The sequence below is a fragment of the Anguilla anguilla genome, chromosome 16 (genome assembly GCF_013347855.1).
Source record: "Anguilla anguilla isolate fAngAng1 chromosome 16, fAngAng1.pri, whole genome shotgun sequence".
NCBI lineage: Eukaryota > Metazoa > Chordata > Actinopteri > Anguilliformes > Anguillidae > Anguilla > Anguilla anguilla.
The window spans coordinates 11,324,179-11,345,595 of record NC_049216.1 but is presented as its reverse complement, the minus strand read 5'-3'; the positions used below and the strand labels follow the sequence as shown (position 1 = coordinate 11,345,595).

The 21,417-nt window shown below is 47.6% G+C and overlaps 2 protein-coding genes across 4 annotated transcripts in view; one reads left to right on the top strand and one right to left on the bottom strand.

Moving 5' to 3' along the window:
- Positions 1 to 5,502, bottom strand: part of LOC118214959 (leucine-rich repeat-containing protein 28-like) — a 27,371-nt gene extending 21,869 nt beyond the window's left edge. Inside the window, exons 1-4 of one of the 3 annotated variants that reach the window (XM_035395271.1) lie at positions 5,226 to 5,502; positions 3,961 to 4,216; positions 2,483 to 2,523; positions 430 to 467 (exon numbers count right to left, since the gene is read on the bottom strand). In XM_035395271.1, coding sequence (XP_035251162.1) covers positions 430 to 467; positions 2,483 to 2,523; positions 3,961 to 4,128 — 247 coding nt within the window. In that variant the 5' untranslated portion in view covers positions 4,129 to 4,216; positions 5,226 to 5,502. Of the gene's footprint in view, positions 1 to 429; positions 468 to 2,482; positions 2,524 to 3,960; positions 4,217 to 5,144 lie in introns of all 3 variants that reach the window. The other 2 variants (XM_035395270.1, XM_035395272.1) reach the window with 2 other exon arrangements.
- Positions 4,653 to 21,417, top strand: ttc23 (tetratricopeptide repeat domain 23). The gene is made up of 11 exons (XM_035396456.1): positions 4,653 to 4,675; positions 6,047 to 6,074; positions 7,076 to 7,199; positions 7,508 to 7,667; positions 8,312 to 8,440; positions 13,069 to 13,240; positions 13,749 to 13,854; positions 14,377 to 14,504; positions 15,639 to 15,788; positions 19,594 to 19,676; positions 20,218 to 21,417. Exons 1-11 carry the CDS (start codon positions 4,653 to 4,655, stop codon positions 20,339 to 20,341), a joined length of 1,227 nt encoding a protein of 408 aa, XP_035252347.1. The 3' UTR covers positions 20,342 to 21,417.

Sequence of the window (21,417 nt, the reverse complement as noted above, 5' to 3'; positions counted from 1 at the left end):
CTCCCCATTATGTAAAATACATTAATAAATAAAAAAATGATGCTTTTTGGCATGGGTGTTGTTTCTTTCTAATTCAAATGTTTTTCCTTCTCCAAACGATATTAAATGCAAGCGACTGACGCAAAGCTCCAAAGCACTAAGCGTCTTATCGCGTTTGCTAGTCTGGTTTGCCCAAGTACACTCGAGCGGGTACCGTCCCACACTGGCTTGCTCCCACTGTTGCTTCGGGCAGATGCAGGTCCTCCAAGCTCGATATCAGTCAAGGATGGCGATAACCCTAATCTTCCGTTAATTGGAAGACGAGGGAGCGGGCGGCCCTTCGCGATCCGCGCAGCCGTTCTGACGGAGACGCCCGCGCTCTCGGGCGCTCGGATGCACTCACTGGAAAGGTCAGGTGACTCGCGGGAAGCAGAATCAAAGCCTCGTTACCTTCAGGCACGGTGACCATGCTGTTGGAGCGCAGGTACCTTCAGCGGGGGAAAGAAAGCACGGAAAGAGCTTTAAAATGTAGCCTGGTTCAGTTTTCACAAAGGGCAGACTACGTACAGCATTTGTTGATAGCATATATTAACAATCGCTGTGTAAAAGACTGATATCTCTCTCTCTCTCTCTCTCTCTCTCTCTCTCTCTCTCTCTCTCTCTCTCCCCCTCCCTTTCTCTCTCACCCATTCTCAAAGATGAGATACTTCAGACGCTCCCAGATGCTTGAAGTCTGCTGTTTCTTACAGGACTAGAAACACTGGTATGCGTAAGGAAGTCCCAGACAGTGTGATCAAACAATGGCACATACAAGAAGAAATTCCTTACGGCTCTGAAATCGGCAAGGCACTGAACTACAAGTGCCTCTTAAATTGCTTGTCACTGTGAATTTACCAGTAAAGCAACAGCATGTACTCTGTCCTAGTCCAGGTGGTTTTGATGACTGTCAGACGACTGGGTTTTACGACTGATTATCTTGTGACCCCTAGTGGACATGAGGCAAATTGCACATATCCGGCACCACAACACCGATCACAGCAAAGGACCAAAAACCACAATGTAAAATGAAGTCTTAAAAAACATATTTCAAAATACTCATTTTTTTCAATGGGCTGATATTAAACAGCCATATTTTACAGAAAAATATACAGAGGGTTCCTGAGACAGTCAATAAATGGAAATTTGGACCATGTACCCAAGCCATGGGCTAACAGAATATTCCAGACACAGGTTTAATGGACCAAAGGTCAATTAACCTGTGATTTATGACCAAGTGAAATCTGAATTATTTCATATTGTTCCCTGCGACATATTCTACAAAAGGAAGAAAAAAAGAAAATGTATGACTTAGCCACATCATTTTCTTAATTAAAGTGGGAACACTATTTCTTTATCTTGATAGCTCAATTTGTGGTTAACATACTGTGCAGTCACGTCTCTGTTCATGACATTTTAATAAGAGCGCTCCTAACCAATCTGATTCACCTCCAAGTATACAGTATTTGCCATTTCTAGATTACTGGGGTGGAATTCCAACAGGCGTGTCAATTCAATTCCTCTGACAAACCCAAATCAAGACCCAGGCGTTTCCAACTAGGCAAATATACGGACCGTGAGACCCCCCCGGTAATGATGAAGGATAGAAATCTCCACTAACTAGATTTCTACTTCACTGGAGGAGGGTTTTTTATTAAACATCTCAATTAGAAAATGATTACTATTCTCTCGGCGCGTCACGAAGTCTGCGGGCCGCCGCGCTCCCAGCCAATGGCGCGCGAGCCTCGCGAACCCGGCCCAATCGGAAGCTTTAATGGAGCGGTGAGGAGCGTAATCGCTCTCGGCCCGTCCGCCACGCTTCGCCGGGCCCGGGCCCGACGCGGGGGACTTTTACGAGCCGCTCGGCGGAGCGGAAAGGAAGAATGGGTTTATCCACATCATTTACCGCGGTAATTACCATGAGGAACTGCACTGCGCTTGTCACTGCTCACCGAGGGAGGCCGGCATCGGAATTGGGTGCAATGAAGATGCTCTTTTGTATGGAGTTTGCATGCGCACCACGGTGCATAGCTCACACGAAGAACATTGAAAATGTTCTGTACGTCAACACAGGCAAAGGCGTGGTTTAAGACATGCATGTAGGGATGTCCAGATATAATCCCGACATTCCTAGTGTCAGCTGTGGCTGGGAGTCCAGCTGGGCAGTGTATAATTTGCCACAGCATGGCTCATGGAGAGAGGGTTTTGGTTCTTAGGCCTTATCTTCTACCTCACAGCTCAACAGCGACCCCTCTGGTAAGTATAAGTATTCACCTACTTATTTCCCCAATTAGTCTTACTTACTGTCTTACTTCCCCAAGCACTCATTAGTCAATGTACTACTTCAAGCATTTCCTCCAAAAAGTGTGAAGACAACGAACTACATAGTTGAGAAGAAGTAGTTTGCTCACTTCACACTTTTCATTCAAATGAATCATTAGAATTCAGCATGGGCTGGGATACTCACAGCTCAAGCAGGTTTGGAAGCTTCTGAGCAAGATTTTCTGGCTGTGGGAACACATGGTGACAGCGAACAGTACAGGATGTTAAACACACACATTTTGCTTGTTTTACAGAAGGGTAATACATAAATGTGGATTTGTGGAATTAATAATGTGAGAATGAAAGATATTGGGTAATTTTGTTCCAGAGGCCATAACCAATACATTAATATTGCTACCAGCTAACAAAGCACGTGGTTGTGAAGGTGACACATTAAATAATTATTGTGCAGTAATTTCCTGTACTTTTCAGTGAATTATAAAGAGAAAGAATCCCATCATACCATGTTTTACTGTTGGCTCCATAAGCACAATTTTCCAAAACAGGGCGTAAAACATGAATGTAAAATGCTGACTATTTTTCTCAAAATGTGGTGGAATCAATAGATCACGTATAAAAGACATCACAGGGTCAACTGGAGAACAGAAATAATACAGTCAAATTCACCAAACTAGTTTTTGACAGCAGCCTCGGCAAAATGAAAACATTCTTTGTTGTCTACAGTTGGAAGGATCTTAAGAACCTCAGAGCTGTAGCTGTGTTTCTGAGTGCTAAAGACAAAGCCTTTTACTGTCACCACTGAGGTGAAACAAGCAGGAGGCCGACCCTGTGGAGCTTTCTATTAAAAATCTGGACAAAAATAATTAGCACCATCTATTACTGTGTCATATGTGTTATACTGTGTTATATTTCCTGATATGTTCTCATGTGCTCTAGAATAGACAATACATTATATCCCTAAATCCACATGAAAAGTCCTGTGTTTAATAAAACAAGACATTTCACATTTCCCAACACATTTTAAAATATCATCTTGTCAATATTATAATTTTAATTAAGGATTTATTCAAAAACAAAGAAGATAGGCATACCAATAACCTAACTACAACCACGCTGTCACTACACCTAAAGTTGCCTTGCAAAAGAATATTCATCACCCTCCCTCCACAACAAATAGAAATATTAATTTATGGTAACGAAAAACCATCAAATTAAGATGTTTTTCATGGTAATATACAATAGTTAGGGAGCAGGGCTTGCCAATCAAAGTTTGTGGGTTCTATTCCAAGCTGGGGGGCTGCAGTTAAACTCTTTAGCACAGTTATTAAGTTCAGTGGGATCAGTAAAATATCCAACTGTGCAAGTGGATACTATGAAAAACAAAAGGAGCGCATGTCAGTGGATGAGGGTGTCTGCTAAAAGCTAAAGTGTAATGTTATGAATTATCTCGGGTCTGCATTTTCTACAACCTTTCCCCAGAGACCTATTTTCACACTTCTGGTCAAAATCCATAGAACATATTTCTTTTACATGATAAGTTTGAAAGTTCTTATAAATGCTATAATTGACTTAATATTCTGAAAATACATATTTTTGTGGCCCAACAGAGCACTTGGCCTTGGTTTAAGATCAGTCGGAGTGCTGGAGTTGGTGGCCTCTCACCAGGGTGGTGAGCGAGTTCCATTTCATGTAGATCCTCTCCAGGAATTGCAGGCCCTCGTCCCCCAGCAGCTCGGCGGGGAACATGTGCAGGTTCCTGTAGTTGAGGAACAGGTTCTTCCGTCGCTGCTGCTTGGCTGTGAATATGGCCTCGTACACTTCCAGAGCCATGGTGGCCCCTGACCGACGCGCGGTGTCACCCTCCCTCCGCTTCCACCGTCAGTGCATGACCGACCGGTCCTGAGAGTCACAATTCAATCTGAAACCAAACAAAAAACAAAAAAGTACTGGCTGAATATTTCTGTAACATTTAAATCTACAATATTAGGCTTTGTATTACATCTACCAACCAGCCTATTACAGGTATTTAAAAAACACCTGTTAAACAACCTGCATTACTCAAACTGGCAGGATTGGTTACAGTTCTGCTCTTCATTCTTCACCAAACAGACATTTTAGAATTTTGTTCCAGAATATGGCCTTAACCCTTTAAGGTGTAAGATCACAAATATGTGATTTCAATGTTCTTAAATGAACATTCTAGTGCTGTTGTAACAACTGCTACCAATAATTGAAAGCAATGCAGTTACAGAACACAAAACATTCCTTAAAAAACCTGCTCTTCAAAGGGTTAATTGTTTGAAAAGTTTTTCACAAGTTTATAATATAGTTAGGTAACTGTCTTACATAACAACATGTGCGACGTGTATGAGGTTGTGTAGAGCGGACTTTTGAATGTACTTCAGTTATTTACTGGTCAATAGTAATGTTCAGAATAAGCACACGATAAGGTGTTTTAAACGTCAAGACACATCATACGCTATCGCACACCAATATTGCAATTTGCTACACACGACTACCTGATCAATACGGTCCAATGGTCATAAACTGGCCTACGTGCAACATAATTTTACTCCCAACTAGTTAGCTATAATGTTTTCTGTTCAATAATACGAACTCTAAAAAATAGTTGGAAAAAATGTCATTACAAGGTATAACACTTTGTGATAACATTTTCATTTAATAAACAACAAAAAACATTTCTGCAGCACCGAGCTTACAAATACATCTAACATAGCTTGTGATCGCAATTTTTGACATTGACAGCCCAGGCAGACGTTTTGGTTAGCTTGTTCGCTATTCTAATTGGACAACGCCGTGTAATTCAAGAAGCAAACTTGAAATACCTGCTATGTGATCTTACAGCATCCCGTGTTTGCAGAGAAGCTCGCCAGCTGGAAAACTTTCAGACCTATTACAACACCCACCTGCAGTTTATTTTACTGTTGTAAAGGAATTTTCTCAGCTGCCATTCGTCCAGCGCAGGGTTGTAGCCTACGTCATATTACACGACACCTAAAACCCAATTTCTCTGGTTATTGTAGTTCTTTAATGTCCGATTTGGTTGTTTAATAACACGTGAAAGGTTGCCTACAGCGGTAACGACTGAGAAAATATCGATCTGCTCCGTCCCACCTGGAATTTCCCAGTGGCACCCCCACCATATTTTTAAATTCAAGTTTTAGCGATTGAGACTTAGCTAAGTGAGGACTGGAGATTGTTCCATTTGCACCAGTCATCAGACTGTCGAAAATTAATGTATATTGTGTGACAAGTTTAAGAATGTAAGCAAATTAATAGCATAGACTACTTCCTCAGTACAACATGCAGTGTATCTGAAGAGGGCAGCGAAGGATGTAAAGTGTCTGATATCCCTACGGATTTTACGCTCCTCCATAACCCAGAATTCACCGCTTTACCTAAGACGGAAGTATAGAGAAGGATTCTTGCCTTGGTTCTTAACCCTCTTTGGACCACTAGCTTGTGTTCATGGCGCGGTCGTGAAGAAATACGGTCAAAAGGTCCTCTTGATGACGGACCGCTGCTTAAAAATACCGCGATGTGTAACGGCACGGCCTGGATTGGATAAGGATGTATTATTCCTGAATCGATGGCAAGAAAACAAACGCCCTTAGCAACGAGTGAGCTTGGGGAAGCCAGTGTAACTTCGGAACGATTTCACTGATTCTGCAGCTAGCAAAAATGAAATCTTTTCATTTATCCGATAGTAATATGTCAAAACATCAAGAGAACCTTTCAACTGGAAGAAGAGAATCGTAAGTGCATTGATGTCACTTTGAAGTGTTTTAACTAAATTTTGATTTCAACTTGCAATTAAGCGCCGTAGGCTACTGTATTATGTTTATTTTTGCTTTTAGTCTACTTGATATGATGTTATTGATTGTTTAGTTTATTGAGTCTAGTTGTTTTTAGGACCATAATCGCAATTAAAGACTATGATGTCTGTTTGGGAGTAACATTGGGATGATGACTGTGGCGATGTGCGGCATGGCCTTGGATCAGAACCTAGTCTCGTCTGGATGGGTCGGATACAAAAAGTCCATCCAGATCACAACGATACACGTGATTCCTTCCCGCGAAGCTCTTTTGCAAAAAGCATAATTGTGAAAATGGCTCACAAAATCCCCTCGGTACTTCACAGAACCACCGAAAGCAGCAGCGGAGGTTCGGGTCGGTCAACGCATAGCGAGAAAGGGCTGAGCTCTCATCTTCACGGAGGAGTTGGGGAGATTGTGGCCGCCGCATTAGCTGGTCCTCAGGAAAAACTTGCAGAAAGTGAGAGAAAAGCTCAAACATTCGTGGAAAATCAGCAGGTAACTTACACACAATGTCATTTGATCGTTTGATTCGATTGCAAGTGCAGTTCAGATCAGTTTGACCCATATGTGGAACGTTGTATTGGAACCGTTTCTTCTTGCCTGACTTGTTTACATTCTGGACAGATGTGACTGCAAGTGCAATCTGTCCGTTACCGTCGCAGCTCTTTCGACACAAGCAATGCCGGAAGCACTGTACTAAAAAGTTGTTAAAAGTGCTCCTGTGGGCATAGTGTTCTGCCTTCAGTTTGTTTGAGCTGAGCTCTTCATGAATTATTTCTATTGCATACTTTTAATGAACAAACTCTGGCTTGAGCCACTAAGTGTTTGAGTCTTGACATCTTGTACCTCCACGTCTGCGCTCGTCAGGTGCCCTGTCCGGCAGGTGTGTGTTTGCGCTCGCCGCTCCCAGATCATATGCCTGCTCTGTCCCCCTGCAGTTTGACGCAGCCATCCAGGAGCGGGCACGGTGCGTGGCGCTGGCGAGGCTGGTGTACGGAGAAGGGCACCTGAGGCTGGCGGAGGCGCACGCCAAACTGGCCGAGGGCTACCTGCAGCTTAAAGGTGAGGCTCTCCTGGTTATGCACACCAGACCAATACGCCCAAGAGCTGCTTCCTGTTATATACCATTACTTGAGCTTGGAGAAAGTTTCATGAAACCAAAATGGGTGGAGCTAGCGAAAGCTGTCAGTAACTTGCTGATTTGAACCAACTGTTGCTTAGGAGCGCAATATATTTGGATTGGTACAAACGTGTCCGTGATCGACAGATAAGTTGTAGCTCCAGCCATTACGGGGTTAATTAAGGCTCACTGCTCTGTCAGCTGTTGGCAGACGAAGGCTCCACCCTCACCGGCCTCCATGTTATTTCAGGGTGGGCAGCACAGGCCCGGGAGCATTCGGGACGGGCCCGGGACGTCCTGCATCTCTGTGGGCCTGGCACCGCAGAGCAGGGAGGGGAAAAGGCCCAAACGTTGAGGTGCCTCCTCTCTGTGTATCACACGCAAGGACAGGCTGCCCTGACCCTGGGGGAATATCCTTTTTCGGAGACTTCCTGTGTCGTTGCCCTGGAAACGATGGAGTGGTGTGTCATGCGATACAAGGGTGTAGGCCTGCTGCGGTTTCCAAACAGTGGTCCATGCAGCCTACCTATTATCCCTTTAAGGCGTGAGATCACAAATATGATTAGAATATTATTAACTGAACATTCTAATAATACTGATGTGACAATCACCACTGGTAACTGAAAGAGGTAGAATTTTAGAACACCGACTTTTGAAAAAACATTCCAAAAACACTTACTCTTCAAACGGTTAATTCACTCTTCTGTACTCTGCTGCAGGAACTCTGTTGAAGATCCTGGTCAGTAGATTGTGAAGGCATCAACAGAATATGTTACCTCTTCACACATTTCATTTACACTAACTCATTTTAATGTAAAATTAGGCGCTCGCAATTAATCAACACCGAATGTAATTTAATAGCTAGAAAGATGTTGAAGAAAACAGGAACCCCTGTTTTTGTTTTTCTCTTCTCTGCAAATCCTATCTATACTCATTTCTAGTGACTTCCTCAAAGACAGACTGACAGGGGGCGATCACATAACATGCTCTCCAGCACAGGTTCCATTAGTGAATGGTAAAGCGGGTTCAGAAAAATCCTTGACCCCAGACCAACTCTGGAGGAAGCAGAGGCCAGCCTGAAGACTGCAGAGAGGATCATGGGAGACCTCCGACGGCAGGAGGGCGCGGCCGGAGAGGAGGAGACGGCAAAAACGGAGTTTGAAATCGCCACCGGTTTGTCCAGGTACAGCAGCTGCAGCGGCAGTGCTGGGAATTCACCTGGCAGCGAAGCGTTGCTACTATTTTTAAAACTGGGCGCTCGCGTTGCATCAGGGATGCTCTAACGTTACATTTAAACGATCCTCGCGCAGTACGCGCCAGCTGGTTTTTGCGGGACGCACTTTGATATTTAGCAGAAGCGCCTCGGTGTCCGTGTCACATGCCCTTCTCCATTTATCTCCTCTGACTGCTCCGGTGTCGGGTTCCGTGTGTGCTGGTTTCCCGGCCTTTGGCACCGGCTCGTCCGCCGGGCCCGCTCCAAGTTAACGGCACTGCCAGGCATTAACGCCGACTGTTTTTAACATCACTTTTCAACAGAGCCTTTTAAACACGAGGCCCAGGGGAAAGGATGGGCCTTTGGTGTTTAAACTTGAACGTTCTGGAATAAAAAAACAATTGCTAGTCATGCTTTGACCACTAGAGGGTACTCCAGCACAGCAAATTCACTCAGTAAACCTGTACCATGGTTGAGCGTAGCAGAATAATGCATTTTTATATTTAGATTTACAAAAAAAAAATAATAATACTAGATCTGAAATACGGCATATCTTATATATGTATTTCAAGTTTTATTGTGAAAAAATTGTCAACCATAATTTGTCAAATTGAAGAAAACAACATTGTTATGCAATATCACGTGTGTTGACCTCTAGGTGGTGCACACTGTGCCTTTTCCATTATGAACATGTCGATGAAATCAAATTTCAGATTCTCCTTTCTTCTGATATCTGTGCCCTGAGCGCTTTTCTGAACCTGATAATTGTCATATCTAAAGTCAAGGTCAGTGGTTTCACACATTCAACCCGAAGAGCGTTTTGCGAGGCCTGGCCTTTCTTTCACCCCGGGTGAAAATGTGCACGCGATTGAGATAATGTATGCATAAATGGCAAGCAATCAAAAATCGAGTCTGTGTGGCCCAGCCAATCAGCACGCGGTAGTTGTATAATGTTTCTCATTATATATGGGTGCAGTGGATAAAAAACAACGTGTCTGTCTGCGATCAGGGGTTGTCTGTGCACAGTTATCTCTTCTCAGTTAAGTGCGCGGTTGTCACCGGGAGCGGGCGAGGGCGACTGTGACAAAGCGCACGAGGGCAGGCTCTGACGCGGGGCGCAGATTCACAGATCTCTCAGTCCCGTGAAGACCTGACGCAGTCCGCTCTGCCTCGACGCATCAGACCGCCCGTGAATCCGCGAAGCGACGACCCGTAGGCACAGCGGGACCGCGCAGCCGCGGTCGAGTCGCGGGCGGGGCCACGTGCCCTCGCGGGACGTGGGGCGGATGAAGAGCTCTCGGCGTCTCCGTCAATATTTTACGAAGCTCTCTCTCTCTCGCAGACCTTCGCCGCCTGCCTGGCTGTGACCGCCGAGCGGTTTTGGCAAATTATTGACTCTGAGATCACAGTCAGGAAACATCAGTCAGCCGTCCCGGCAGCCGTCAGGTGAACCGGTGACACGTTCAGGAAGAGATTTGCCCAGAGAAAATGGTAGTTTGTTTTTCAGTGAAGTGCAGGCTGAGAACTACTTGGGTCTCAATTGGATGCTGATTTTAAGGTGAAAACAAAAACCAGCAGACCCTGTAGCTCTCCAGGACCAGGGTTGGAGACCACTGCTGTAGGTCTTTTAAAAGAATCGGTCTCTGAATTTTTGTTGTGATGTACTGTACAGTCACCTGCTAAAACTACTCTATACCAGACAAGCCAAAGGCGAGTATTCCACTGAACCTGTTGCGGACACTGGCAGCCATTGTTTGCCATTCCTTTAACCCTCATTTATGAGCCCAATGGCGGGGGGGGAGGGGGGGGTACCTGTGGCTGTGAGAGAACGCGGCTGAGCCGTGCGCGAGTCGATGGAGCCGCCGGCGCGAGCGCTCGATAACGCCCGGGTCTGTATGGATCCTTTTGCCTGCTTGAGGTTTAGCCCAGGCTGGGGCCTGTCGCACGTGAAGAGCCGTAATGGCTGGTAAAGAGCCGTAATGGCTGTAGATGAGAGGAAGACTGCAGCTTCTGCCTGCCAATTAGCCTAGAACAGGCCGATGAGAGGAAGACTGCAGCTTCTGCCTGCCAGTTAGCCTAGAACAGGTCGATGAGAGGAAGACTGCAGCTTCTGCCTGCCAGTTAGCCTAGAACAGCGGAGCGCAGAAGCGAGCAGTAGACGGAAAACTAACACCCTGTCATGTGACCCGTTTGGCTCCGAAGAGGTTGTCGCAAAAGAATAGTGTGTAAGCTATTAATATTCTCAGGCAGATGTGTTTTGTAAGAGATTACAGGAAGTGATGTAACATACCACAGATGTGTGTTTGAGTGCATCCCAGTCTTTATGAGGATATTGCCAGTGGTCTTGGCACTTTTAGGCAGCTTTTGCCAAATTTGAGATGCATTGAAAGAGAAGTCCAGCAGCCAGAAGGTAAAGCAGATTCAACCAATGAGAAAAGGAACCGAAAACATGACCACTGTGTCACGGTTACGTTCGTGCGAGCGGTTTGTTTGCTCTTTCGGGAGAACGGTGTAAAGCGGTCGGACGTGCGCGGTTGGGAAAAGCTGGTTAAATCCGCCCCCTTTGTTTGACAGCTGCGGCTAAGCTGGCGCGGCGTGGCGGAGGGTAACCCTTTGGGTCCGGCGGGAACGCAAACAATGAAGCCGTCACGCGGCGGTTCCATGGATGGAAACTTCCTCTACCTCATCGCCGGGCACGGAGCCCAGCGGCTGGTTGGCCTTCAGCGTTGGCACCGGGCAGCAGGGCCCTCGCAGATGCCCTGGACTCAGGACACGGCATTCCTCTGCAGGCAAACGGCGGCCATCTTTTACTCGGTTACTGACGACCACCGCAGCTGAGTCGCATTTGAGGGGAAGAGATTCTGGAGATGTAACCCTCAGAGGGTGTGGTTCTTTTCTGCTTTGGGTTTGCTGACTAAATGAGGATGTGGACGTGTGTTTTTTCAGAAGTATTTCACCCCATAAGTGCAGGGCATTGTTATCTAATTATGTACATCTGTAGTCTGAGGTGTGGTGTAGTGGTTAAGGAGCTGGATCTGCCTCACAGAGCTTGCGAGTTCAATTACCAAGCAGTGTTGCTGTACCCCACAGTGAAAGCAAATCTAGTAAAACTCTGGTCACTCACTCACTATGAAGGTGTTTGCTGTACGTAAAGATAATAATTATCACCCAAATCTTGAATTTCAAGTCATATCTGCAAATATTATGGTAATTTTTGAAAAGGATTGCAACTAATTGCTCTGGGGAAATACATTGGGGAACATCCCCTCCTAGTTCATAGCAGTTTACACCTTTCCAGGTGTAACCATGAGCAGGTGTGCACTGATGCTGTGCAGCCTAATCGCATGTTGAACAGCCCGGCAAATTCTTTCACTCAACGAGTCAGGCACGCGCAGACCAGCACGTGATGTCACTGCAAACCAGGCGTCAATGGGGAACAGTGCAGATGTGTGATTTAATTTTACTGTGGCCACAGATCCATGAACATCCTGTCCTCTGCTCCCTCTTGCCTGTCATCGAGTCCTCTGTGCTGCCACTTGTTTTCGTTCTGTATAACAGTCCAGTTATATGCTCGTCTATAGGTAAAGATTCTCTATAGGCAAACACTTATGAATTGAGTGAAAGACAGTTTATACACACACACACACACACACACACCCAGAGTCATGTGACCTGGATGATGCATAAAGGGGGCGGAGTTCGAGGGCCTTGCATCATGATGGAGAGCAGGCTTCAGGCCATCTGTTCACTCACCAAAACCCACAGTGCCCCTCCCAGCTAAACCGCGATTCTGATGAATGCACAAATATGGCTTTATTTTCAGGAGAAAAAAAGCGTCCAAATGACTCTCTTTTCACGATGACAGAAGGCTGCGGAAAAGGACGCTTGGTCCGCGTTCCTCCTGCAGGCGCGGCGGATTCGCCGAGCTCCCTTTCGCTCGGCGTGGCGCGCGGCCGCGGCGGTGGCGGCGGGTGTCCCGTCAGCCCCGATGGCGAAACGGGCCAGACGCTCCCTAATGAAGCCGCTCTGTGTGGGGCGGGGGCGTAATTCAATTTGTAGTCCATTAGGCGGCACAAATCCCTCGCCGGAAGGAGGGGAGGGGGGCGGGGGGCAGGAGGAGGAGGAGGGAGGGGTGGGCTGCGGCTGAGAGGGAGTGAGAAAAGGCTTTTCTTCTCCTCTGTGAGGTCACGCCCGCTACAGTCGCCGGCTTTTAGCCCTGAAGGGGGGGGGGGGAGTGCGGTCGGTCTCTGGGGTCGGTCTTTCTCAGACTGCCCGTCGGCCGTGTGCTCAACCGAGATTCTTATTCTTCTGTGGAGGTCACTCTCATTGTTATTAGTGTCAAAAAGAACGCTGCTCTATAATCTGAGTTATTTTATGTGAATCAGCAGATGATTACAAAGTACAACCCACACTCTGTCTCAGTGCTAGAAAAACATTAACCACACAGACGGAGAAAAACATTCAAAATGGATGTGCTTCACTCTTATGGAGATCGTTAGCTCTAATGTATGTGTGAATGTGACCTCACCGTATAAGGATGTGAGGCGGGTGTCTTAGCATCAGGTATCTGATGGCGGGCGTGTCTCTCGCCGCTCCAGGCTGTGTCACCGGCAGGGCCGGCCAGAGGAGGCGCTGTTCCAGTGCGAGAGGGCCCTGCGGCTGGCCGAGGGCCGCCTGGGCGTCGGCGATGCCTGCGCGGTCTACAGGGACATGGCCGCCATCGAGCAGGCGGAGGGACGGCTGGACAGAGCGATACGGCACCTGCAGCAGGTAAGGAAGCGTCTGGCAACCGCACGGTGGGCGAGGGCGGGGGCGGGGTGGGGGGGGGGGGGTCAGAGCGATACGGCACCTGCAGCATGCAAGGAGGGGGAGGGCCTCAGCTAAAGGATAAAACAGCAGTGGCCCACCTTAGAAACTACCCGCAGCCCCGCCCTTACAAAAACTACAAACGGTTCAAATCGAAGGTGGGGCACTGCCGTTTTATCCTTTAGCTAAGGCCCTAGTGCTGAACTTAAGGAAATGGCTGTACAGGCAGGTGATGTATCAAAAGCAGAGTCTTACAAATGGATTATGAATTATGGAGAAGGAGCAGTGGAAGCTGATAAATAATGCGGTGTCATGTTGCTCAATCCTTGCAGCGAGGTTGGAAGAAAGAGCCGGTGTTTCCCCAAAGCACGTGATGTCACAGTAGACTGCCACGTGGTCTCTGGAAAGGGGCGGAGTCTGTCTGCTGGTCTAATTCTGGGGAGCGGGGCGGGGGCGGGGCTCTTCCTCGCAGGCTCATTCGGTGGCTCGGAGCCGGGACCCCGGGGGCGTGGAGGAGGCCCGCATCGCCCACAGCCTGGCCCTGGCGCACTCCACGCTGCGCGAGCCCGGGCACAGGGGTGAGTGCCACGCACTGCGCACAGCTGCCATTCCCCTCGGAGAGCCGGGCCCGCTTTCATAAAGCGCTTCATAGAGCTGATCTGGGATCAGGCTCCCGCTGTCACTGTGTAACCTTATCCATTAAGAGCGAAAGGGCAAAACTGATCCGAGATCAGCAAGGCGCTACTCTGAGATGCTTTATGAATACAGCCAAGCTGTAGCGTTAGGAATCTACCATAGAGTAAAACCCCTTTCTGATTAAATGGGTATTGTTTCCACTCATAGGGATATGAGTCTCAATGGGGTACGTGTGGGGCAGTAACTATGGTAACTCAAATCTCTTTCTCTTGGTAATTGAGACTGAAAGCACTGGTAGTGTCTGCAGCAGTAGTACTGAAGCTGTCTTCTTGCCCAGCGACTGCGCTGTGTACAGACAGGCGAGATTAACACCGCGACTGCGCTGTGTACAGACAGGCGAGATTAACACTATTCTGTGACTGTGCGATTAACCCTGTGCTGCGACTGTGCGATTAACCCTGCAGACACAGCCCTGCGCTTCTTCGAGGAGAGCCTGGGGGCGTACTCGAGGATTCTGGGACCCCAGGACGCCGTGACCCTGTCCGTCCAGGACGACCTCTGCCACCTCCTCCTGCTGACGGGCCAGCAAGAGGTGAGAGGCCCGCGGGCTTCATACTGCTGTCTGACACGTCTCCATATGTCTCCGGTGGATTTAAATGGCCTTCACTGCTTCTGTGCCTGTGGTGATGTCATGAGTGAGGTGGGGGAGGGGTGTGCTGTGTCGTCTGTAAAGGCTTTTACGTGTGGACACCAGGGAGAATAATGGGGATCCAAATATAGAGGAGAGACAGCGTCTGGTCTAGTCACGACAGTCACAGTACAGGGGGTGTCATGACATAAGGACTCTGATACTGTCTATATTGCAGTATGTGCATCAAAACTCACTAGAATCTCTGATTGGCTCCTGACTGCGTGTCTGTTATATGAGGTGTGGGGGCAGCTTGCTGTAAAAGGCATCTCTCGTGTACAGATGCGTCTCCCTCTGCTGGGTTAACAATCTCTGCCTTGGCCCGGGGCGTCATCGGGGGGACGTATCGCGGTTTTAACCGCGGCAGACGCGCACGCTGGCCGGCCTCCTGCCTCTTTATGCCACACAACGCCACAGGAGCAGCAGGCACTCGTTCCCGCAGACTCTGATGAATCCAGTTCTGCTAAAAATAGAGACCGCAGCGAGCGAGCGCGCACGTGCGTCTGCGTGAGTGGCACGGGGTCGAGCGGGGTTTGGAGGCTTGCGTTTTTGGGGTAGTGTGTGTGTGTGTGTCTTTGTGTTTGTGTGTGTGTGTGTGTCTTTGTGTTTGTGCTTGTGTTTGTGTGTGTGTGTGTGTGTGTGTGTGTCTTTGTGTGTGTCTTTGTGTTTGTGTTTGTGTGTGTGTGTGTGTGTCTTTGTGTTTGTGTTTGTGTGTGTGTGTGTTTGTGTGTGTCTTTGTGTTTGTGTTTGTGTGTGTGTGTGTGTGTCTTTGTGTTTGTGTTTGTGTGTGTGTGTGTGTGTGTGTGTGTGTTCATGTTTGTGTGTATGTCTGATCATGCCATTACGTATGTTGCATTGTGTGTGTGTCTTCTTTGGACTGATTACCCCTCCAGGATTCAGCAGTGATGGATCCCTAAGTGAATAATGCAGTTCACTTATTTTTCACTGAGCTTAATGGTACCAGATAATGAACAGTACGTTTGAGGGTAAGTGTGGTGAAAACCCTGAATGAACCATGCTCTCTCTCTGCGCTCTCAGAACGCTGTTAAACTCCAGAGGGAGTCCCTGGGTCCGAAGAGCAGCGCGTTCGGTGACCTCAGCCAGGAGGTGGCCGACACCCTGCAGCTGATTGGAGGGGTGGAGATGACCCAGGGGGACATGAGGCGGGCCCACAGGACTATGAGCAAGGTAAATCAGGCTGCCACGCCCCTTACCGCAGTGAGGGTGGGGCTGGGCTGGGCTGGGCGGGACTGCGCTGGGGCTGGGGCTGCCATTATAGCAACATTAATAGATTTCATCCGTGCAGTAACTTGTAAACAAGGATACAAGCAGCTCAATGTACCTCACAGTACAATACAAAAGGAATACATAAATAAGGGTGAAATATTTACGTGTACTAGGTCAATTACATGGGCCAATCACCACCAGCACGGGAACACCTGGCAGCCAATCAGGAAGAAGTGGAGAATGAAGTGGCCTGAACTGGAAAATGGGCCAGGCTACAGTTAATCATTCTGTCATGGATAAAAATGGGAAGACAAAAAACAAAAACTGTCCAGCGGGGCACGCGACTTAGTCTGTACGGCGGCCGATTCTCACGCCAAGGTTCAGGGTTCGATTCCCGGCACGGCACCTTCTGAGCTGTGGTTCCTTCTCTATCTGCTATTATTCTACCTGTCTGAGTAAAGCAAAAAATGCCAAAAGAGGGCAGACCGTCCATATTCTTTCAGAAGCAAAATATGTTGTGTTGAGTTTTTAAGTTTTAACTGGTGTTGTCCTGTGTTTTTATCTCCGGCAGATCGGAAGGCCCAGGTGTGATTACAGGCTGCGGCCCGCGTTCTCAGTCACACAGCGGCGTTGTGTTCTTTTTTAGGACCAGCCAGGGCCCTGCTGTTCTGGCCGAGATAGAAAAATTGTTGATAGCTGCCAATTATAGCGAGAGAGGCCAACCCCAATTATTCCGAAAACCACTCCGCGTCCTCGTTAGAGGAACTGACAGGCGACTTCATGAGCACGGAACGTGCTGATTTTTTCTACGCTAAAAAGGAGGCTTTTTTTGAAAGAGCAGGTGCATTACAAGTGCATGTTACCACCAGTGTTAAGCCTTACCTCATTTTAAGTGCCTGAAGTCTTTGAACAAGAATGTCTGGCTGCTGTTTGATAAAAAAAAAAGACTTAATGTGGTAAGAGAAGCGAAAGGACCCTTCCCACATAGAAAACTCCTTGTTTTGAACTGAGTCTTAGTCATCATTGAGCTTTTACTAAGACCTGAACTGAATGGGACATGTACCTCTTTGTGTATTTGTTAAAGCCCACAGGGGGGGAAAAGGAGACGTGTAAAGGCTGCTGTTAAAAGTAGGCCCAAATAAATAAACTGCCGTCGCTGGCCCGGGCGTGATTAAGCCTCGCCGTCGCTTTGGTAACGCTACGGCCCGTGAGAAACACGGACGAGCGAGGGCGCTCAAAGGAAGTCCGCCGGCCCCTAGGTCTCCGTCAGCGACGGGCTCCTCCTACGTGTCAGAATCCCGCTCCGCCACACGTCAGACTCCATTTTTATGCTGCCTTTGCCCTTTGAGTGGTTCATTTCTGTGAAAGAGGGGGGGGGAGGGGGGAAATGTCCCAACGAACTCAAATATCACTGCGGTGAGAGGCTCTTAGATACCAGCAATAACCCCGCTGTAAGCTTATGAGGCTTGTTGCTAAGAAGCCCTGTTATTGTTTCTCGGCAAAGGGTGGGGCCCGAGGGCGAGGGTGGGTGGGGGGGGCGGGGATGGGCAGTGTTGGGGGGTGTTCAGAGCACCCCTGTCTGAGTCACAGCTCCCACGCTCCTAACTGCCCGGAGCCAGCGACCTTCCCAAGTTACTCCCGTCGGATACCGCGCACAGCAGCCAGATCAGGTTCTTTCGGCCATAAGCATGACAACAGCTGTCCGAGGGGAGCGCTTTAAACGGACGAATCAGAGTGAGGCCCCGACGTGTTGTCGGGGGAGATGGACAGATGGGGGTGAGCCACAGGAAGGCACAGGAAGTTTGGTTAAGAGATTAAAGGTGATTAAAAGTGGCTGGACCTCTGGGAGGGGCTTCTCAGTTTGAGCCCCTGATGGACGCTCCACAGTTGGCTGGTGACAGTGATGGCTGGTGACAGTGATCTCCAGTGTACCATCTTTTGCACAAGTGCACGTCCTCCGACCAATCAGGCGCCTGCAGTCTGCCTGCACCAGCTGCGCGTGTGGCGTACACCACTGACACAATTACTGCGCAGCTCAGCAAACAAAGAGCAAAGGCCAGCTGCACACGCCAGAGGACATCTGCGCCACTCGCATATGCGGCAAGCTTTTCGCCGATAAATCCAGTTACAAATACAACATGGCACTCGGAAGCAGGGCTGGGGAGAACCAAAAGGAGATTAAAAAAACTAGAGATTAAAAAAAAATATTCTAGTGAGGGAATTGTTCCTGGGGTGAATAAACATGTAGCTGTAAAAAGGGGCTCAAAAGAGCAGCTAGAACTCAAGAAAGGAAAAGAAGACCAGGCTTATGTATCTGGAAGACTGTACTTTCAAAATAGGGTATACGAACTCTTACAGAGCGCTGGGCTGTGAAATACAAGCCACAAAAATATAAAACAAGGGAAATAATGCTAGCACCAACACGTTTCGTCCATAGAGTTCTTCAGGCTGAGAAGGTAAACAAGCTTCCGTTATGTCACCCCTGGCAGAGAGCGAGGAAGATGAGGATCGCCACACTTTCCTAAGCCCCGTTATCTATTCTCAGTGTTCGTGGAAAAGCCTGTCGTACCTCCGGGATGTTGTCACTGCCGGAAAAGCCTGGTCGGCGTGCTGTACCATCCGACCATTGTTTGAGTGCAGGTGACCGGTACTGAAGGGGTTATGTCAACGGTGACCTAGCATGAGTGCGTACCTGTTTGGGGAATTATTCTCCACTTGTTTTTGGGGAAAAAAAGGTATTGGTCACTGCAGGGAGTGTTATGAAATTAAACATTTACGATGTGTATTACAAACTACCCCTGACCAGCATTCACTGGGGAGAAAGACTGGTTTGTTTTGGCGACTGTAGACTTCATATTACAGAATGGAAATGGACCTTTCCTGTTTTTGCAAAAGGAACCAACCCAAGGTGGGTTTTTACATGGCTGAAGAATTGTGCTATTGAGCAAATCCAGGTTATTGGAACAAAATACTGGGGAGGATTCTGAACCTGGATTTTCCACCAGTGCAAATGATCCTAAATGAAAGGAGCTAAATGAAATGAATAAAAGTGGTATAATTGTAGCTGCAGATTTACAGGGAGGTTCTTTTGCAAATGGCAATTGGCTTTTCCATCAAGCTCCTGTTAGGATTAATGAATGAGTCACTTTGCTTCCCTGAAAGCAACCATAGATGCCCAGATTGTTCCAGCATTGGCCTGCTGAGGGCGGGGAGAGTGTGGCCAAGCTGGACAGCAGGTTGCTGTGGGACGAGGGGGGTTTATTTGTGGACGTGAATTCCCCGCTGGGGGAGGTGCGGACTTGTTTTGATGCTCATATGCCAAAGGGCTTGTGTGCTCTCCGTTTCCTGTCTGTAAACCAAACCTACTCCTGAGGGCCTCACACTGGCACGGTCGGGACTCCGCCCCTTCCTCACTCTCCCGTCCTATCAGAGCAGAGGGAGTCGTTGGTTCTTACCTCATTCCTCTTTATATCCCGTCCACGGTGGTGGGGCCCAGCCTCGTGGTCGTCTTGATCCCAGTCAGAACCCTGTGGCCCACAGTGCCCCATGATAGGGCCCCATGATAGGGCCCCAGGATGGTGCCCCAGAGCCATAGACCGACCACCTTCAGATGTTTAAGGCCACCAAAATGGCAGTTGACCGACTGACCAGGCCTCAGGGGGGACAAGGAGATCGCGTCTGATACCCTTTTAAACCCAGGAGTGTGGAATCCTATGGTTCATGACACTGTTTTTTGTGCCCCCCCTTCACCCTCATATACCCACAGTGCCTTGAGATTCAGAAGCTGCTCCTCGGGCCCCAGCACAAGAAGACGAGGGCCACACAGCGAACTGTGGACATGCTGTCAGAGTAAGTCCCCCGGACCCTGCTAGCACTAACTGCTAACCGCTCCCAACTTTATAAAAGTGATCGTTTACAGTACTGTGCCCCCCTTCATAAAAAAACATCACCTGCCATGTCTGCCTTCACAAAAAAAGATCTGCCACGCCCCCTTCAGAAAAATTATGATCTGCCACACCCCACTTCAACCGTTCAGAAACTGTTGCCTCCATTGGTGTGTCCCCACCTTTTGATTTCACATCTTTGCAAGCATTAGTTTTTTGTCTAGCGTTACTTTTTCCAAAAATAACTATACTAAGCTTTTTGTCAGATTTAACAACCACTGAAATTTTGAGTCATTTCATTTAACCAACTAAGATTAATTTAGTCAACATTTCAATGGGGACACCAACATCAGATTAGTGAGGCAACATTGTCATTCAGTAAATGTACTAACAAGAAGATAGGCCTTCAGTGTAAAGGTTATCTGCGAGGTGGGGGCTGTGGTGGGAGGCTGAATGTGCAGTATGGAGCTGAGCAGCACACTGTTAACACACATTTCTCCTTCTAGGGCCCCAGAGGTTGCTGGGAGGCAGCGGAAAGCAGGCAGTCTGAACACTAGACCTCCTTTCTGTGCAGTCGTACCATCCCACAATGCACCAGGAGGCACAAATGTAGCTTCATTTGACTCTTAATAGGCGCACAACGCCTTAGTGCCAGGCTCTAAATTAAAAATGGAGGCGTCCAAAGGCTCGTGAGGTGTTGCCTTTTCCCCTTTTTTTTGTCACCAGAGCGAAGAGGACTGGGTGTGGAATTTTTTCAAAGCGGAGGACATTTCCCTTTGTTCACAGTCCCATTTGCTGAAAACTTAACTTCACAGAGGCTTTTGTTGGGCCTGTTGCCACAGAAACCTGTGTTGCTTCTCTGAATGGGAGTCGCTGAGGGTGGCTAGCCTCCCCTGCAGCTACGCACACTAAAATGCCCTCGCGCAGATAGGCCTGGAACGCACTGGTGTGTCCCTGTGAGGAACAGATGGCCTGTTATTTTTCAAAAGCAACGTGTTCAAAAAAAGACAATGACTCAAGAGATGCCCTGAAATATCTGTTTAATAGATTTTCTGCTGCGTTTACCAGTTTCAAGATAATTGGTAAAAGTACAAAGATGCCAAATTGTAATTTTTTTTCCTTTAGCCCTCAATAATAATCATTTAAAAAACGGAGAACATATTTTCCTCCTTTTTAAAAGTTCCCAATCAATACAATTCTCAGTGACTCATTTACGTGAAAAAAGATCCCCATTGAAACTGTTCAACCAAAGTGTTCTCGTGCCATAGCCAGTCATGCGGTTAAGTGTTCGGCAGACATTCACCTTGTGCTGAGCATGCAGTAAAACCCGTACTCACACAAGCCCAGAGGTTCTGTATCAACATTCCACTTTTAACAACTTACTCTTTCTAAAATCCGATTAAATATAATAGAAAAGTGCATCAGGGTAAAACGTCAAAGTCAGGTTTGGGAAAAAAAGATGCCACTTTCATGCTGCTTTGCTATACTGAAGCAGATGTATGATGCAAACTAAGACAAACTACATTCAATGCCGACATAACTTGTGTGGTTGTAATATTTACAACACGGCGCTAGTTGCTGAAATGATTTCCCCTTTTTTAAATCAGGAGAACATTGCATTTGGAAAATGTTTTCATTCTAAATGTGTGCAATAATGGTCATTTAAGCATGCCAAATAAACGAGAAGCTGCACTCATCTTCATTAA